The sequence below is a fragment of the Ovis canadensis genome, chromosome 7, assembly GCF_042477335.2.
Source record: "Ovis canadensis isolate MfBH-ARS-UI-01 breed Bighorn chromosome 7, ARS-UI_OviCan_v2, whole genome shotgun sequence".
Lineage (NCBI taxonomy): Eukaryota > Metazoa > Chordata > Mammalia > Artiodactyla > Bovidae > Ovis > Ovis canadensis.
The window spans coordinates 55373829-55395105 of NC_091251.1; the positions used below are offsets into that span (position 1 = coordinate 55373829).

The 21277-nt window shown below is 40.4% G+C and overlaps 1 protein-coding gene across 1 annotated transcript in view; it reads right to left on the reverse strand.

Annotated features, from left to right (window-relative positions):
- NID2 (nidogen 2) overlaps positions 1-21277 on the reverse strand; it is an 84174-nt gene that overhangs the window by 20885 nt on the left and 42012 nt on the right. Inside the window, exons 9-10 of the mRNA XM_069596180.1 lie at positions 1312-1455; positions 487-615 (exon numbers count right to left, since the gene is read on the reverse strand). Of these exons, the coding sequence (XP_069452281.1) occupies positions 487-615; positions 1312-1455 (273 nt within the window). The remainder of the gene's footprint in view (positions 1-486; positions 616-1311; positions 1456-21277) is intronic.

Genomic DNA, 21277 nt, shown 5'->3' on the forward strand with positions numbered 1-21277 from the left:
CTTCGGAATTCTAGTTCTTTTGGATCCACTGTTATATCAAGTATTTATCTGGAACTCTAGAAAGGGTATATTTATTACAAATGGAGCTTTTGGTCAGTCAAATAGGACAAGCCTCTTTAAATTACAAAATTTATGTCATTCTGATTTGAGAAACACTTGACCTCTATCTAGAGCTGTTGGTATTAGAAAAGTTCACAGTCTTACTACATGATGGGGCCCAACACCAAGCTACACAGCAGTCCTGACAGACGTGAACATCCTTCCATGACTTACACCAAAAATTTCTATTTAGATAGATAAATAGCACAATACAACAACAACAAAAACCCAGACAAAAACAAAACCCCAACACACAGGACTGAACTGAGCCATAGCTCTGGGTTCTTCCCATGTAAGTTGTCGGTCTCCTAGAAAACCTTGCAACAGGCCTTCTGTAGAGCCACAGTGCAAACAGTCGTGCATCCTGGGGCACGGGTGGGCACTCACAGATGCAGGTGTGCCGGTCGTCTGCAAACTCGTAACCACTCCGGCACTCACACCTGTAGCTCCCCAGCAAGTTGACGCACACAGAGTTGGGGCCGCAGCGGTGGAAGCCAGTTGCACATTCGTTGACATCTAAGGAGGAGTAAGAACAGAAAGGGCTGCTTAAACCAAAGGCCCCACAAGTGGACGGTCTGCAGACTTGGTATTCTCTCACCCCTGCGAGGTTTCAGTGGGACCAGCGGTCGGTAGACTAAACAGGGGGCAAAGTGAAGGCTGCCTCAGCTCCAGGTGCAGATGCCCATTGCAGACCGTCAAGAAAATAAACGTTTATTTCAAGTCATTCGAGTATGAGCCCCAGGCAGACGTGTTCTGAACAGATATTCTGAGAATTCTTTAAGCATTTAAGCAATTCGGAACATTGAGAAGAAAAACACACAGAGTAACCATGTTTCTTTTAAAGTGTAAAGAAATCTCCATGCCTGCTTTTGAGATACAGTGACTGAAAGAAATGGATGAAATGGATGTCTGAAATCTGAAGGTAACCAGAAAAATATACTCTTTAATGAATGTAAAAAATACTTGATTCAGGCCCAAAATGACAATGTTTAAGAGTATAAAATATCCACAAATTACAATAGCCCTAAATACCCACTCCAAACTACTCTGGTAAACCTAACCAGAATTATGCCTGGTTTTTAAAAAGTTGGTATTTTTCAATGAATAGCTGCTAAACTCATTGATCCATGGAGATGACAAAGCAGACACTTGTCTTCTACGGACAGGATGCTGGAGGCCTTCATGGAGGAACACAGAGCACCAGGGTCTTACCCACGCAACTCCGTCCATCTCCCTGGTACCCAGATGCACACTCGCAGGTGTAGTCCACACCGGTCGCCGGATGGCACCGAGCTGTGGTGGCACACGTGTGGCTCCCATCATAGCAGGGATTCACTGGGGTGGGCTCGGAGTCTCCTGGGTGGGTAGAGAGAAAATACAAAAGCAAAGCACAATCTGGCTGTCATCAAGAGAACGGCCCAGAAGGAAGAAGATCGGCAAGTGGAACTGGCTGTGGACTTGTAAGTTTGAGGCCTGCCTGGAAACCTGACTAAATTATTAATATCTAAAGTGAGGGTGGATCATCTGCATTGCAGTTCTCAATTCCAGAATGGCTTCCTCTCACCTACTCTGCAGATAACTAACCTTATTTACAGCAGGTTTGTGTCCAGGGAATAAAAATATCCAACACATAGCATCCTTTTATTTAAAAGTACTTTCATTTTATTATCTTCTGTGATTCTCGGGATAATTCTGTGAGGCAGGCTGTCATTCCTTTTATTGGTAATTTTCACCAATAAGGAAAATAAGCAAGAGACATTAGAAAAATTGCCAAAGCTCAGAAAGCTGGGAAATGGGACAGCAAAACTTATACCAAAAATTTCTGCCTCTAAATTGGGCAGTCTCACTAAGTGTACTACTCTATGTTTCAAAATTCAATTAATGAGAAAAATCTTGCCTTTTTAAGATTTATAAGACCAAATAAATGGGAATAACTTGTGCCGTATTTACTCTTTAGGATTAACCTTGCCATGGCTCCATCCGACCACTAGGCAGTGATGACAGTTAACATCTGAAATCTTCCCTTAATCTACTAGATTGAGTGTAACAGTAATGCATCTTAAGCACTTATGTGCCAGGCATTGTTCTAAACTATTACCTACTCTATTCTATTAATTACTCATGACTATACTGTGAGGCAATGGCACCCCACTCCAGTACTCTTGCTGGCAAATCCCATGGACGGAGGAGCCTGGTAAGCTGCTGTCCATGGGGTCGCGAAAGTTGATCACGACTGAGCGACTTCACTTTCACTTTTCACTTTCCTGCATTGGAGAAGGAAATGGCAACCCACTCCAGTGTTCTTGCCTGGAGAATCCCTGAGACGGGGGAGCCTGGTGGGCTGCCGCCTGTGGGGTCGCATAGAGTCGGCCACGACTGAAGCGACTTAGCAGCAGCAGCAGCAGCATCCTGTGAGGAATGTATTATCTTCTTTTTACCGCAGCACAGAGAGGTCAAGTAACCTGACCAAGGTCACACAGCCAGAAGAGATGGATGGGTCCAAAAGTCAGGCAGAGGCCATGCTCCCCAAATCATACAGGCATGCTTGGACGTCCCTCAGCCCTCCCCTCTGATTCTCTTGCCAGGAGGTCTGGAAGTATAGCATTCGGGTTATGGTGGCAGGGTTAACTTGATCTTACTGACCAAGGTCCGGAGTCAGTCCCCAGTGCATGCTGCAGTTGACAACAGGGTCAGGTCTTCACTGAAGGCCCCACATGAAACAAAGACCTGACTGCCTCCCATTATTCTCTCTCCATTTTAGGAGAAGGTTTTGTACCAAATTCCTGACCTACCCAGCCAAAGAAGAAGTGAGCTTGAGATACTTTAGTTTATAAATACTGATGACTTAGCCTTCTTGTTCAGTGCTCTCCAGCATCAAAACTGCACCATGGCACATTCCAGCAGAGATTAGTGGGTATACATAATGTCAGGAGCTTACCAGCCTGAGAGGCATTAAAAGGAGGGGAAAAAAAATGCAGCCCAGAAGTTGATTGGCCAACTTGGACAGGATATACTAGCCCTCCTGAAATTGAGGAGAAAGTGTGAATACCTGCATCATACTGACTTAAAATAGCCTTCACTGACAGGACGGCCACATCATTTGCTGAGTCCAGTGCAAAACAAAACTGTGGAACTCTTTGTCCAAAAATTATTAAGAGTTTCAAGACAGTGACAGCACAGCTTTAAACCAAGTATCAGCCAATTTCTGAGCCTGAGGCCCTATGCTCAGAATTTGGTTTCCAAAAACACTATATTAAAAATCCATTTTTAAAACTGTAAGTCTATTCATTCTCTGTGACTAGTTAGCTTTTCTCCTATTATAGTAAGTAAAGAAGAGCTGTATCCTTTTTAAGACATTTTCTATTTCTCCCTCTCCCTCTTGAACAGTTTGACTCTCTGACAGAGGATCTGGAACTAATTTAGTCATTTAATCAAGAGGAGAAGACTGGTTTTCCTTAAAGGAACAGTCCGTTCAGCTTCAATGCATGGCCCTCTGCCCAAAGGCTCCTCAACTGGAGAGCTGAGCCCTGAACTGGCAGCAAGGGCAGGAAGCATCCCTGGATCCTGTCCTGCAACCCCACCAACACCAGCCAAGCCACACGGGAAGCTCAAACACTTGGGCAAGGCAGGGAGCTGGCTGGTGATTAGGGAGAAGGGGCTCCCTGGGAAGACTGCCTCCTGAACCCTGGACACCCAACTGGGAGCTCCCACGTCAGGTGGGGCTGCTGTTTTGTTTCATACACATTCCAACCAGATCACCGCTCCCTCTGGAAAAAGGGAAAGGCTCTTAAGATACTTGCAGGCACTGAGAGAGGAAAGAAAAGAGGCTGTGTTTTTCTTTTTAATTTCCTTCTTTCTTCCCCATTTTTCTCCTATTTGGATAGAATGAACAGTATTGCTGTTTTACATAGGGGTGGATGGATGAGCAGAGTTGAAACACAAAGGGTAAACATCCACATTCCTTCTTTTAAAATTTGATCTATGTTACAAGGTAGTCCTGGAGTCTGTGGGGTTCACGGGGAACAGCCATGAGTGAGGGATGAGAGTGGGCTCTGGGGCTGGCGTTGGATTTGAGCCCCGGCTCAACTCTTCCAGCTGTGACCAGGCAAATTACTTCATGTCTACACCACTGTCTCTGTAAAAGGGAGTAACAGTCCCTTGACTGGTAGGGTTGTTGTGGGGATTTGATGAGTTAAATTCATGAAAGGTACTTAGAACGGTGCTTGGCATCAAGTAAAACTGTCCTTTACTAACTACCACTACTACTGCTACTAATTATTATTATAATTAGACCTGGGTAGAAAACAAAAAATCATGTCATCCTAAAAGCAAATTAGCAACCTGGTACCCACCAGTTTGTGGGCTTTCTGACCTTTTGCTACTCCCTTAGGGTGTGTCTCGAGGAAAGATACACCCAGAGATCTGTCTTTTCCATAAATGATTCCAGAGTCTGAATGGGACTCTGGCCTAGGAAGTTCTCCCACTAAGTTACTTCTCTTACAGATCAGACTCCTATACCTAGCGAAGGGCTGAACTGGACATTCAAAGGTGACGGTCGTTTTCCCTAGATGTTTCTGTTGAAATCTCTCCTTAAGAAATCAGCAAAAACTGATTTTTCCTTCCTTCTGAGGTACATGTTTCTATAAAGTCAGCTGATATTTTCATGCTATTAATTCACTACATTATAATCCCTTCTTCGGACACTCAGCAGCTGTGCCCCCAACCAAGTTTTCTAAAACTGAACCAACCAAGCACACCAACAAGCTCGGGATTCCTGTTTTGTGTCACCTCTATATTCTACAGGAGAACCCAGTCCTCTTTATCTCCTGTTATCATACTGCTGAAGTGACACCTGCCCAGAGAGCCTAAGGAGGTGGTAAAGGAGGCCTCAGCTCCAGTGGTAAAACACAGAATTGCTGGTTATGAGCCCACCTGTCTGAGGTACAGATTCTGGACTCAGCAGTGTCAGTACTGCTAAGTGTCAGTAGAACTGAAGGGAAACATTCATTCTCATCATGTGCCTCTAGTCTTCAAGAACAAAACTGCCTACTGGCTTTCAGAATTAATATTCCCCTTGATCTGACAAAGTCATTTCCCATCAGTAGGGTTCCCTGACGTCCAGGCTCATCCTCTGGCTTGCCTAGAAATTTTTTAAAAGCTTAAACACACTTTATTGTTTAAAACAGTTTTAGGTTATCAAAAAATTGAGCAGAAAGTATAGAGTCTCCATAGCCACCCCCTAACCAATTTACACAGTTTCCTCTATTATTACCATTATGTATTAGTATATACATTTGTTATAACTGATAAATCAATATTGACACATTATTATTAACTAAAATCCGTAGTTTACCTTGGGGTAGACTCTCTGTGCTGTACAGTTCTACAGGTTTTGACAAATGTATAATGACGCGTATCCTCTATTATAGTGTCACAGTTTCCCCTGTGCTCTACCTATTCATCCCTCCCTCCCTCCCAGCCTCTAGCAACCACTGATCTATCTACTGTCCCTACAATTTTACCTTTTCTAGAAAGTCTAGAATCACACAGTATGAAGCTTTTTCACACTGGCTTCTTTCCTTAGTAATATGCACTTAAAGTTCCCAGAACAAGTTGGCAGAGCAGAAGGATGAGCGCTCATCTTGTCCCGAGGGAACACCAAAATCGCAGCTAGCTACTGAACAATCATCAACAGGAAAATGTTGGAACCCACCAGAAAAAGATGACCCATGTCCAGGGGCAAAGGAGAAGCCACAACAGGACAGTAGGAAGGGCCCAACTGTGCCTGAAATCAAACATTATGCCCGCCAGAGGAACTGAGAGCACGCACTGGGACTCAGGGAAAGGAGCAGTGACCCCCCCAAGAGACTGAGCCAGAGCTGCCCGTAAATGTCTGAGGGTCTCCTGAGGAGGCTTGGGTCAGCAGTGGCCCGCTGTGGGGAGAGGGGCTCTGGCAGCAGCAGTCCTGGGAGGCACAGCATGTGGCATTAGTCCTCCTGGAGGTCGCCATTAGCCATACTATAGAGCTGCGGGGTGGGGTGGGCGATCCACAAACTGGAGAACGATGATACCAAAGAAGTTCTTGCACTGTTGTGAAAATTCTAGGCCCCACAACAGACTTCCCAACCTGGGGATCCCACAAAGGGACTGAGAATCCCCAGGGAATGTGACTCTGAAGGTCAGCAGGATTTGATTACTGAATTTCCACAGGACTGGGGAAACAGAGACACTTGGAGGGTCCAACAAAAGCTTGTGCGCACCAGGACCCAGGAGAAAGGAACAGTGACTCCACAAGAGACAGTCAGACTCACCTATGAGTGTTTGGGAGTCACTGGTGGAGGCGTGGGTCAACAGTAGCCTGCCACAGGGCCAGGGGCACTGACAGCAGCAGCCCTGAGAGGCATGGCATGCTGGTGTAAGTCCTTTTGGAGGAGGCTGCCATTACCCTTTCCATAGATTGGCCTCAGGCCAAACTACAGTGAGAGAACACAGTCCCACCCATCAGCAGAAAATTGGATTAAAGATTTACTGAGCATGGCCTTGCCAAAGCAAGACCCAGTTTTTGCCCCAGCCAGTCCCTTCCATCAGGAAGCTTCCATAAGCTTCTTATCCTCATCCATCAGAGGGCAGACAGAATGAAAAGCACAATCACAGAAAACTAACCAATATGATCATGCGGATCACAGCTTTGTGAGCCATGCCGTGTAGGGCCACCTAAGACAGACAGGTCATGGTGGAGAGTTTTGACAAAAAGGGGTCCACTGGAGAAGGAAATGGCAAATCACTTCAGCATTCTTGCCTCGAGAATCCCATGAATAGTACAAAAAGGCAAAGAGGTACGACACTGAAAGATGAACTCCCTAGGTTGGTAAGTGTCCAATATGGTACTGGAGAAGAGCAGAGAAATGGCTCCAAAAAGAATGAAGAGACGGAGCCAAAGCAGAAAAGATGCCCAGTTGTGGGTGTGCATGGTGGTGAAAGTATAGTCTGATGCTATAAAGAACAATATTGCATAGGAACTTGGAATGTTAGGCTCATGAATCAAGGTAAATTAGAAGTTGTCAAACAGGAGATCGCAAGTGTGAACATCGACACTCTAGCAATCAGTGAACTAAAATGGATGGGAATGGGTGAATTTAATTCAGATGACCATTATATCTACTTCTGTGGGCAAGAATCCCTTAGAAGAAATGGAGTAGTCCTCATAGTCAACAAAAGAGTCCAAAATTCAGTACTTGGGTGCAATCTCAAAAACGACAGAATGAACTATTTGTTTTCAAGGCAAATCATTCAACATCACGGTAATCCAAGTCTGTGTCCCAATCACTAATGCTGAAGAAGCTGAAGTTGAACGGTTCTCTGAAGACCTACAAGACCTTCTAGAATTTACACCAAAAAAAAAAGACACCCTTTTCATCATAGGGAACTGGAATACAAAGTAGGAAGTCAAGAGATACCTGGAGTAACAGGCAAATTTGGCCTTGGAGTATAAAATGAACAGGGCAAAGGCTAATAGTGTTTTGCCAAGAGAACGTACTGATCATAGCAAACCCCCTCTTCCAACAACACAAGAGATAACTCTACATATGGACATCACCAGATGGTCAATACCAAAATCAGATTATTATATTCTTTGCAGTCGAAGTTGGAAAAGCTCTATACTACTCCATTTCTTCTAAGGGAGTCTTGCCCACAGAAGTAGATATAATGGTCATCTGAATTAAATTCACCCATTCCCATCCATTTTAGTTCACTGATTGCTAGAGTGTCGATGTTCACACTTGCGATCTCCTGTTTGACAACTTCCAATTTACCTTGATTCATGAGCCTAACATTCCAAGTTCCTATGCAATATTGTTCTTTATAGCATCAGACTATACTTTCACCACCGCGCACACCCACAAAAGTCAGCAAAAATAAGACCAGGAGCTCACTGTGGCTCAGATCATGAACTCTTTATTGCAAAATTCAGACTTAAATTGAAGAAAGAAGGGGAAACCACTAGACCACTCAGGTATGTCCTAAATCAAATCCCTTAATAATTATACAGTGGAAGTGACAAATAGATTCAAGGGATTAGATCTGATAGAGTGCCTGAAGAACTATGGACAGAGCTTTATAACACTGTACAGGAGGCAGTGATCAAAACCATCCCCAAGAAAAAGAAATGTAAAAAGGCAAAATGTTTGTCTGGGGAGGCCTTAAAAAAAGTTAAAAGAGAAAAGATATACTCATCTGAATGCAGAGTTCCAAAGAATAGCAAGGAGAAATAAGAAAGCCTTCTTAAGTGAACAATGCAAAAAAACAGAGGAGAACAATGCAAAAAAAAAACAGAGGAAAACAATAGGTTGGGAAGGACTGGAGATCTCTTCCAGAAAATTAGAGATAACCTAGAGAACATTCAGTGCAAAGACAGGGACAATAAAGGACAGAAACAGTATGGACATAACAGAAGCAGAAGATATTCAGAAAAGGCGGCAAGAAAACACAGAAAAACTGTACAAAAAAGGACTTAATGACCTGGATCAACCACGACGGTGTGGTCACTCACCTAGAGCCACACATCCTAGAGCGTGAAGTCAAGTGGGCCTTAGGAAGCATTGCAAGAAGTGAAGAGAAAGTGAAAGTCACTCAGTCCTATCCAACTCTTTGCAACCCCATGGACTACACAGTCCATGGAATTCTCTAGGTCAGAATACTGAAATGGGTAGCCTTTCCCTTTTCCAGAGGATCTTCCCAACCCAGGGATCGAACCCAGGTATCCTGCCTTTCAGGCAGATTCTTTACCAGCTGAGCCACAAGGGAAGCCCAAGAATACTGGAGTAGGTAGCCTATCCCTTCTCCAGCAGATCTTCCTGACCCAGGATTTGACCCTGACCCAGGGGTCTCCTGCATTGCATGTGGATTCTTTACCAACTAAGCTATCAGGGAAGCCCTAGGAAGCATTGCTATGAACAAAGCTAGTGGAGGTGATGGGATTACAGCTGAGCTATTTCAAATCCCAAAAGATGATGCTGTGAACGTGCTGCACTCAATAAGCCCCCAAATTTGGAAAACTCAGCAGTGGCCACAGGACTGGAAAAGGTCAGTTTTCATTCTAAAGAAGCGCAAAGCCAAAGAATGTTCAAACTACCACACAATTGCATTCATTTCACATGCTAACAAGATAATGCTCAAAATCCTTCAAGCTAGGCTTCAACAGTATGCAAGCCGAGAATTTCCAGATTTACAAACTGTATTTAGAAAGGGCAAAGGAACCAGAGATCAAAATGCCAACATCTGTTGGATCACAGAAAAAGCAAGGGAATTCCAGAAAAAATCTACCTCTGCTTCATTGACTATGCTAAAGCCTTTGACTGTGTGGATTACAACAAACCATGGAAAATTCCTCAAGAGATGGAATACCAGACCACCTTACCTGCCTCCTAAGAAATCAATGTGCAGGTCAAGAAGCAAGAGTTAAAACCAGCCATGGAACAACAAACTGGTTCAAAATTGGGAAAGGAGTACATCAAGGCTATATATTGTCAACCTACTTATTTAGCCTCTATGCATAGTACATCATGCACAATACCAGGCTGGATGAAGCTCAAGTTGGAATCAAGATTGCTGGGAGAAATACCAATAACCTCAGACATGCAAATGATACCACCCTTATGGCAGAAAGTAAAGAAGAACTAAAAAGCTTCTTGATGAAGGGGAAAGAGGAAAATGAAAAAGCTGGCTTAAAACTCAACATTTAAAAACTGAAGATCATGGTATCCGGTCCCATCACTTCATGACAAATAGATGGGGAAATAATGGAAATAGTAACAGACTTTCTTTTCTTGATCCCTTTTCTTGCACTCATCTTCTCCTGCCAGAGCACCAAAATCATAACTAGCTTTTTAACAATCATTGACAGGATGACACTGGAACCCACCAAAAAAGACACCCCACATCCAAGGATAAAGGAAAAGCCACAACAAAATGGCAGAAGGGGAACAATTACAATAACATCAAATCCTATGCCTGCCAGGTGGTGACTCACTAACTGGAGAATAATAATACCAAAGAAGTTCTCACACTGTTGTAAAGGTTCTAGGACCCACGTCAGGCTTCCCAGTGTGGGGATTTGGCCAAGGGACTGGGAATCCCCAGGGAATCTGACTTTGAAGGTCAGTGGGATTTGGTTACAGAGCTTCCATAGAACTGGGGGAAACAGAGACTCTTGGAGGGCACACACAAAATCTTGTGTGCATAGGACCCAGGGGAAAGGAGCAGTGACCCCACAGGAGACTGAGCCAGACCTACCTGTGAGTGTCTGAGGGTCTCCTGCAGAGGTGTGTGTTGGCAGGAGCCTGCTGAGGGGATGGGGGCACTGATAGCAACAGTCCCAGGAGCTGCGTCATGACATAAGCCCTCTTGGAGGTCACCAATAGCCCTACTACAGAAGCCTATAGACTCCAGGACTGGGTCATCTCAGGCCAAACAATTAAAAGGGAGAGAGAACAGCTCCACCCACAAGCAGACAACTGGATTAAAGTTTTACTGAGTATGGTCCTGCCCACCAGAGCAAGAACCAGTTTCCCCAGCAAGTCCCTCCCATCAGGAAGCCTGCACAAGCCTCTTATCTTCAGAAGGCTGACAGAAGAAATAAGAACTACAATCTCATCAGCCTCCAGAACTAATACCACAATCAAAGAAAGCTACCCAAAATGAAAAGAAATAGGATTATGTCCCAGATGAAGGAACAGATAAATTCCCAGAAAAATAACTAAATTAAGTGGAGATAGGCAACCTTCCAGGAAAAGAATTCAGAATAATGATAGTGAATATGATCTTGGAAAAGAATGGAGGGCAAAGATTGAGAAGATGCAAGAAATGTTTACCAAGGACCTAGAAGAACTAAGAAACAGAGGTGAACAATACACTAGAAGGAATCAATAGCAGGGTAACAGAGGCAGAAGAATGTATAAGTGACCTGGAAGACAGAAGGTGGAAATCAATGCTGTGAAACAGAATATAGAAAAAAGAATGAAAAGAAATGAAGGCAGCCTAACAGACCTCTGGGACAACATTAAATGCATCAACATTCACATTATAGGGGTCCCAGGAGAAGAAAGAAAGGACCCTAGAAAATACTTGAAGAGATAACAGCTGAAAACTTCCCCAGCATGGGAAAGGAAATAGTCAATCATGTCCCGAAAGCAGACAGTCACCAGGATAAATCCAATGAGGAATACATCGAAACATATGGCAATCAAACTGACAAAAATTAAAGACAAAGTTAAATTATTAAAGCAACAAGGGAAAAAAGACAAATAACATACAAGGAAAAACACATAAGGTTATTAGCCAATTTCTCAACAGAAACTCTACAAGCCAGAAGAGAATGGCAGAATATATTCCAAGTGATGAAAGGGAAGAACCTACAACCAAGAATGCTCTACCCAGCAAGACTCTCATTCAGATTTTATAGAGAAATCAAAAGCTTTCCATACAAGCAGAAGTTGAGAGTATTCAACCCCTCTAAACCTGTTTTACAACAAATGCTAAAGGAACTTCTCTAGGCAGGAAACACAAGAGAAGGAAAACTACAAAAAATAAACCCAAAGCAATTAACAAAATAGTAATAGGATCATACATATTAACAATTACTTTAAATGTAAATGGATTAAATGTACCAACCAAAAGACATGCACCAACCAACTGACTGACTGAGTGGATACAAAAACAAGACCCATATGTATGTTGTCTAAAAAAGGCCTGCTTCATACCTAGGGACACTTACAGACTGAAAGTAAGGGGATGGGAGAAGGTATTTCACACAAATGGAAATCATAAGAAAGCTGGAGTAGCAATACTCATATCAGACAAAATCGACTTTAAAACAAAGACTGTTATAAGAGACAAAGAAAGACACTACATAATGGTCAAGGGTTCAATCCAAGAAGAAGATACAACAATTATAAATATATATGCACCCAACATAGGAGCACCTTAATATGTTAGGCAAATACTAACAAACAGAAAGGGAGAAATCAACAGTAACACAATAACATTGGGGGGCTTTAATAACCTACCTTCATCAATAGGTCAGACAGAAAATCAATAAGGAAACACAGGCCTTAAATGACATTTCAGATGAACTGGACATAATTGACATTTATAGAGCATTCCATCCAAAAGAGCAAACTACACATTTTTCTCAAGTGCACACAGTCATGTGTAGCCCACACGTGACCACATGCTGGGCTACAAGATGAGCCTTGGTAAATTTAGGAAAATTGAAATAATATCAAGCATCTTTTCTAATCACAATGCTATGAGATTAGAAATAAACTACAAGGAAAAAAACTCTAAGAAACACAAACATGTAGTGGCTAAGTAACATGTGACTAAACAACCATTAGATAACTGAAGAAATCAAAGAATAAATTAAAAAATACCTACAGACAAATGAAAAGGAAAGCGCAAAGGTAAAAACCTTACGGGATGCAGCAAAAGCAGTCCTATGAGGGAAGTTTATAGCAATACAGTCTTACCTCAAGAAACAAGAAAAATCTCAAATAAACAACCTAACCTTACACCTAATACAATTAGAGAAAGAACAAACTAAACCTAAAGTTAGTTGAAGGAAAGAAATCATAAAGATCAGAGCAGAAATAAATAAAATAGAGACAAAGAACACAACTGCAAAGATCGATGAAACTAAAAGCTGGTTCTTTGAGAAGATAAACAAGACTGATAAACCATTAGCCAGACTCATCAAGGTAAAAAAGGGAAAGGACTCAAATCAGTAAAATTAGAAATAGAAAAGATGTTACAACTGACTCCACAGAAATACAAAGAATCATAAGACTACTATGAACTTATACCAATAAAATGGTATTTTTATTGGAATTACTGGAAGAAATGCACAATTTCTTAGAAAGGTACAATCTCCGTAAACGAACCGGGGAGAAACAGAAAATACGAACAAACCAATCACAAGCACTAAAATTGAAACTGTGATTAAAAACCTCCCAAGAAACAAAAGTCCAGGACTGATGGCTTCACAGGCAAATTTTATCAAACATTTAGAGAAGAGTTAAAACCTCTCCTTCTGAAACTATTCCAAAAAGTTGCAGAGGAAGGAACACTTACCAATTCATTTCATGAGGCCACCATCTGATACCAAAACCAGACAAAGATACCACACGCAAAAAAAAAGAAAGAAAATTACAGGCCAATATCACTAATGAACATAGATGCAAAAATTCTCAACAAAATACTAGCAATCCGTATCCAACAATACATTAAAAAGATCATACACCATGATCAAGTAGGATTCATCCCAGGGTTGCAAGGATTTTTCAACATCCACAAATCAATCAATGTGATACACCATACTCCACAAATTGAAGAATAAAAACCATATGATCATCTCAATAGATGCAGGAAAGGCTTTTGACAAAATTCAGCACCAATTTACGAAAAATACTCTCCACAAAGTGGGCATAGAGGGTACATACCTCAACATAATAAAGGCCATATATGACAAACCCACGACTAGCACCATATTCAATGGTGAAAAGCTAAAAGCATTCCCTCTAAAATCAGGAACAAGACAAGGATGTCCACGCTCACCATTTTTATTCAACATAGTTTTGGAAGTCCTAGCTACAGCAGAGAAGAAGTAAAGGGAATCCAAATTGGAAAAGATGTTAAATTGTCACTGTTTGCAGATGACATGATACTATACATAGAAGATCCTAAAGACATTACCATAAAACTACTAGAGTTCATCAACAAATTTGGTAAAGTTGCAGGTCACAAAATTAATACACAGAAATCTGTTGCATTTCTCTACACTAACAATGAAAGATTAGAAAGAGAAATTCAAGAAGCAATTCCATTTATCATTCCATCGAAACAAATAAAATACCTAAGAATAAACCTACTTAAGGAGATAAAAGACCTGTACTCCAAAAAGTATAAGATGCTGATGAAAGAAATCAAAGAAAACATAAACAGATGGAAAGATACACCATATTCATGGATTGGAAGAATCAATATTCCCAAAATGACTATACTATCCAAGGCAATCTACAGATGCAACACAATCAAATTACCAATGGCATTTTTCACAGAACTAGAACAAAAAAAAAAAATCTCAAAATCTGTATGGAGACACAAAAGACCCCAAAGAGCCAAAGCATCTTGAAAAAGAAAAATGGAACTGGAGGAATCAGGCTCTTGGACTTCAGACTATACTACAAAGCTACAGTCATCAAAACAGTATGGTACTGGCACAAAAATAGAAATATAGACCAATGGAACAGGATATAAAACCCAGAAATAAGTCCATGCACCTACAGTCAGTTAATCTATGACAAAGTAGGCAAGGCTACACAATGTTGGAAAGACAGTCTCTTCAACAAGTGGTGCTGGGAAAACTAGACAGCCACATGTAAAACAATGAAATTAGATCATTCCTTAACTGCATGCACAAAAATAAGCTCAAAATGGATTAAAGACCTAAATGTTAGAACAGACACAATAAAACTCTCAGAGGAAAACACAGGCAGAACACTCTCTGACATAAATCACAGCAAAATCTTTTTTAATCCACCTCCCAGAATAATGGAAATAAAAGCAAAAATAAACAAATGGGACCTACTTAAACTCACAAGCTTTTGCACAGCAAAGGAAACAATAAACAAAACAAATACAAAACCCACAGATAGGGAGAAAATATTTACAAATGATGTGACTGATAAGGGATTAGTCTCCAAAATTTACAAACAGCTTATGCCACTTAATAGCATCAAAACAAACAACCCATTCAAAAAATGGGCAGAAGACCTGAATAGATATTTCTCTAAAGAGAACATACAGATGGCCAATAGGCACATGCAAAGATGTTCAAAATCACTAGTTATTAGAGAAACGCAAGTCAAAACTACAATGAGATATCACCTCACACCGGTCAGAATGGATATCATCAAAAAATGCACAAACAATAAACGCTGGAGAGGGTGTGGAGAGAAGGGAACCCTCCTGCACTGTTGGTGAGAATGTAAACTGGTACAGCCACGATGAAGAACAGTAAGTATGCAGGTTCCTTAAAAAAACTTAAAATAGAGCTACCACGATGAGAGAATTGACAGAACTTTGTGGTTTAATGTTGGAGACACATTTAAAAGAGATACATACACCCCAGTGTTCATTGCAGCACTGTTCATAATGGTCAAAACACGGAAACAACTTAAATGTCCACTGACAAAGGAAAGGATAAAGAAGATGTGGTGTATATCATATACAATGGAATATTTCTCAGACATTATAAAGAATGAAATAAGGCTGTCTGCAACAACATGGATGGACCTGGAGAGTGTCATACTGAGTGAAGTCAGTCAGACAGAGAATGTCACATGACATCCCTTATATGTGGAATCTAAAAAGAAATGATACAAATGAACTTACAAAACAGAAAGAGACTCATAGACTTAGAAAACCAACTCATGGGTGCTGGGGGGAAGGGACAGTTAAGGACTTTGGGAAAGTCATGTACACACTGCTATATTTAAAATGGATAACTAACAAAAATCTATTGTACAGCACATGGAACTCTGCTCAATGTTATGTGGCAGCCTGGATGGGGGGTGGGTTTGAAGGAGAATGTATACATGTATATGTTTAGCTAAGTCCCTTCACTGTTCATCTGAAACTATCACGTCATTAATTGGCTATACCCCAATACAAAATGTTTTTGGTATTAAAAAATAAAAGTAAAAAGTAAAAAAAAAAAGTAAAGTGACAAACACTAAACAAAAAATTATTCCTACAATTATACTAATACCACAAACATGACTATCAAAGAACATAATCTCAATATCACAGTCCATAGCTTATTAATTAGTCTATAAGCTTTTTCATCTTAATTTAATGACAGTAGCCTTAACTTCTCACTAATCTTTTTCTCTAACTCCTTAATCAGCATCATTATTAATTTTTAACAATATGACTCATGATTAACATTAATAGCTAACCAATTTCGCCTACTGAAAGAATCATTAGTTTGAAACAATATTTACCATACTAATTATATTAGAAATGTTCCTAATTATAAAATTCACAGCCACAGAATTAATCTCATTGTATATTTTATTTGAAGCAACAGTAATTTCAACACTTATTATCATTACCCAATGGGGTAATCAAACAGAACATCTTGAAGCAGAACCTTCTCATTTTATACCCTAGTAGGAGTTGTTCTTCTCTTAGCAGCACTAGTATATATTCAGATCATCTCAGGTTTGGGACCTCCTGGAAGTTCAGGGGTTAAGCCTCCAAGCTTCTACTGCAAGGGGCGTAAGGGAACTAAAGATCCTCCTGCCTAGGATTCTGCATGCTGCACTGCATGGCCAAAACAAACAAAAACTGTCACAGGCTCACTAAATTTTCTAATACTTCAATACTGAACACTAGCAGCACCCAACTCCTGATTCAACATTTTCACATGACTAGCATGTATGTTAGCCTTTACAGTAAAAATACTCCTCTCCAGCCTTCACCTTTGATTATCTAGAGCGCAGGCAGAAGCCCCCGTTGAAGGATCCATAGTCCTAGCAGCTGAACCAGTAAGATTCTGAGGCTGTGGTATATTGTGAATCACAACAATTCTAAACACACTAGCAGGTTTTATAACATACCCCTTTTTCATACTCTCCTTAGGAGGAATAACCATAACTAGTTCAATTTGTTTACGCCAAACAGACCTGAAGGCACTGATTGCGTATTCTTGTCAGTCACATAGCACTTGTTCAGTTCAGTGGCTCAGTCATGTCCGACTTTTTGTGATCCAATGGACTGCAGCACACCAGGCTTCCCTGTCCATCACCAACTCCCAGAGCTTACTCAAACTCATGTCATGTCAGTGATGCCATCCAACCACCTCATCCTCTGTCATCTCCTTCTCCTCCTGCCTTCAAACTTTCCCAGCATCAGCAGTTTTTCCAGTAAGTCAGTTCTTCCCATCAGGTGGCCAAAGTATTGGAGTTTCAGCTTCAGCATCATCCTTCCAATGAATATTCAGGACTGATTTTCTTTAGTATTGACTGGTTGGATCTCCTTGCAGGCCAAGGGACTCTCAAAAGTCTTCTCCAACACCACAATTCAAAAGCATCAATTCTTTGCTGCTCAGGTTTCTTTATAGTCCAACTTTCACATCCATACATGACTACTAGAAAATCCATAGCTTTGACTAGATGGACCTTTGTTGGCAAAGTAATGTCTCTGCTTTTTAATATGCTGTCCAGGGTCATAGCTTTTCTTCCAAGGAGCAAGCATCTTTTAACTTCATGGCTGCAGTCACCATCTGCAGTGATTTTGGAACCCCAAAAAATAGTCTTTCACTGTTTCCACTGTTTCCCCATCTATTTGCCATGAAGTGTGGGACCGGATGCCATGATCTTCGTTTTTTGAATGCTGAGTTTTAAGCCAGCTTTTTCACTCTCCTCTTTCACTTAACACCTTAACGGTTATATAGGAGCCACGAATCTAATAACTGGCCACAACCTCACATCATCCACATTATTCTGCCTAGACAATTAAAATTATGAAAGAATTCACAGCCAAACAATAATTCTAGCATGAGGTCTTCAAACATTCCTCCCATTAATACATGATGACTACTAGCAAGTTTAACAAACCTAGCTCTAACCACCAACTATCATTCTAACTGGAGAACTACTTGTGGTAGTATCATCCTTCTCATGATCAAATATCACGATTATCTTAATAGGAATTACCACAGTACAATAATTACTGCCTTATCTTCCTACACATATTAATTGTAACACAATGAGGCAAATATAACATACCGGTAATATTAAACCATCATTTGCACAAGAAAATGCCTCATAACCTCTCACATTTTACCTTTCTTACTCCTATCATTAAACCCTTGAATCATTTTAGGGTTCTTATACTATAAATATAGTTTTTTTTAAAAAAACATTAGATTGTGAATTTAGTAACAGGAGACTAAACCTTCTTATTTACCAAAAAAGTATGCAAGAACTGCTAATTCATGCTACCCCATATAACAGCATGGCTTTTTCAAACTGGATAGTAGTTATCCCATTGGTCTTAGGAACCAAAAAATTGGTGCAACTACAAATAAACTAAACTTATTTACTTCTTTCACACTACATATTTATACTAACTGTATCAATTATAATAACAAACGCCAACATCTACAAAAGTAATATATATCCATCCTACGTAAAAACAACTATGCTTCTATCACCAGCTTAATTCCAACAATATTTATTCGTATATGTCAAGAGATAATTATCTCAATCTGAACCCTTAAATCATCACTTAGCTTCAAATTAGACTATTTCTCAATAATATTTGTTCCAGTAGAATTACTTCTCACATGATCAGTTAAGGAATTTTCAATATGATATTTAAATACTACTTTTTCTTATCACAATACTAATTCTTGTCACTGAAAACAATCTTTCACAACTTTTCACTGGGTGAAAAGAAGTCAGAATTATATCTTTCCTTCTTATCAGGTGATGATACGGATAAGCAGACGCAAATATAGCTGCTCTTCAAACAATTTTATATAATCACACTGGAGACATTGGATTATATCAGTAGTATAATTTCTATTTAACTTAAACCCATAAGACATACAACAAGTCTTGATGCTTAACCTAAATCACTTACTCAAACCTACCTCTAATAGGACTTGCATTGGCTGCAACTAGAAAATCTGCCCTATTTGGCCTCTGTTCGTGACTTCCCTCAGCAACAGAAGTCCCTACTCCCATTTTAGCCCTACTCCACTCAAGCACAGTAGTTGTAGTAGGGATTTTTCTACTCATCCACTTTTACCCTTTTTAACAGAATAATAAATTTATCCAAACAACATTATATTTGGATAAATATCACTACATTATTTACAGCAATATGCACTCTTACTCAAAATGACATTTAAAAAATTGTTGCTGTCTCTACTTCAAGCCAATTAGGCCTTATAATCATTAACAATCAATATTAACCAATCTTATGGAACATTTCTCCATATTTGCACACACCCCTTTTTAAAGGCCATACTGTTTATATGGTCTGGATCTATTATTCATAGTCCAAATTACCATGAGTAACCTATGGTTTTTCCAATAGTCACGCATGGATGTGAGAGTTGGACCATAAGGAAAACTGAGCACCAAAGAACTGATGCTTTTGAACTGTGGTGTTGGAGAAGACTCGAGAGTCCCTTGGACTGCAAGGAGATCCAACCAGTCCATCCTAAAGGAGATCAGTCCTGAATATTCATTGGAAGGACTGATGCTAAAGCTCCAATACTTTGGCCACTTGATGCAAAGAGCCAACTCATTGGAAAAGACCTTGATGCTGGGAAAGGTTGAAGGCAAGAGAAGAAGGGGACGACAGAGGATGAGATGGTTGGATGGTATCACCAACTCAATGGACATGAGTTTGAGTAAGCTCCAGGAGTTGGTGATAGACAGGGAAGCCTGGCGTGCTGTAGTCCATGGCGTCACAAAGAATCAGACACAACTGAGCGACTGAACTGAACCTTTATAATAACCACAATACCAATAAGCAGTGATACACCAGTAACAATTATCAATCAAGTACCAGAGCTGTACAACACCCCAATTCCTGTACCTCTTCATCAAAAAACTCATAATTACTTGTATCATAAATAACCCAATTATCTAGCCCATTAAACTTAAATACAATCTCCCCTTCCTCACCATTTAACACACAAAATACTACTGAGAATTCTATCATCAACCTTGAAAGAAATATTCCTAAAACAGTCTTACTAGAGACTCAAACTTCAGAATACTTCTCAGTAGTCATAGCTGACATGTAACCTAATACTACTACTATTTTGCCTAAATAAATAAAAATACTATTAAACCCTGAAATGAACCACCATAATTCAACACAAGCCCACAACCAATACCACCACCTACAATCAGTCTAAGTGAACATAATTAGGTGAAGGTTTTGAAGAAAACCCCACAAAACTAATTACGAAAATAGTACTTAAACACAATATGTTATTGTTCTTACGTGGACTCTAACCATAGCCAATGAAATGAAAAATCATCACTGTTAATTCAGCTATAAGAACGCTGGGGCTTCCGTGGTAGCTCAGTGGTGAAGAATCTGTCGGCCGGTGCGGGAGACACGGGTTCAATCCCTGGTCTGGGAAGATCCCACATGCCACAGAACAATTAAGCCTGTGCGTCCCAACTCTTGAGTCTGTGCTCTAGAGCCCCAGAGCCACAACTACTGAGCCCACATGTCGCAACTACGGAAGCCCGTGTGTTCTAGAGCCCTTGCTCCACAATGAGAAGCCTGCATACCACCAACTAGAGAGTAGCCCCCGGCTTCCCACCACTGGGGAAAAGCCCATGCAGCAACGAAGACCCAGCACAGTCAAAAATTAATTTTAAAAAGAACATTAATGATCAGCATCCAAAAATCACGCCCATTAATAAAAATCATCAACAATGTAATTATTGATCTAGCTCCATCAAACATTTCATCATGATGAAACCTTGGTTCCCTACTGAGCATTTGCTCAGTTCTACAAATCTTGACAGGTTTACTCCTAGCAAGACATTATACATCAGACACAATCATCACTTTTGCATCAGTAACACATGTCTGCCAAGATGTAAACTATGGATGAGTTATCCAATATCTACATGCAAATGAAGCCTCCATATTTTTTATTTGCCTATTTATTCATGTAGGACAAGGCTTATATTACTGATCCCACACTTTTTTAGAAACATGGAGCACTGAAATCAACTTATTTACAGTCATAGCTATAGCATTTATAGGCTATGTCATACTGGAGGACAAATATCTGAAGGGCAACAGTTATTACTAATCTCCTTTCAGCAATTCCAAATATTAGCACAAGCCTCATCAAATGAACCTGAGGTGACTTTTCAGTAGATGAAGTAAATCTTACACAATTCTTCACCTTCCATTTTATTTCTCCCATTTATCATCGCAGCACTAGCAGCTGTCCACTTACTATTCCTTCACAAAACAGAATCTAATAACCCCACAGGAATCTCACCTCATATAGACAAAATCCCATTTAATTCCTACCGTGCAATCGAAGGGGCTTCCCTCATGGCTCAGT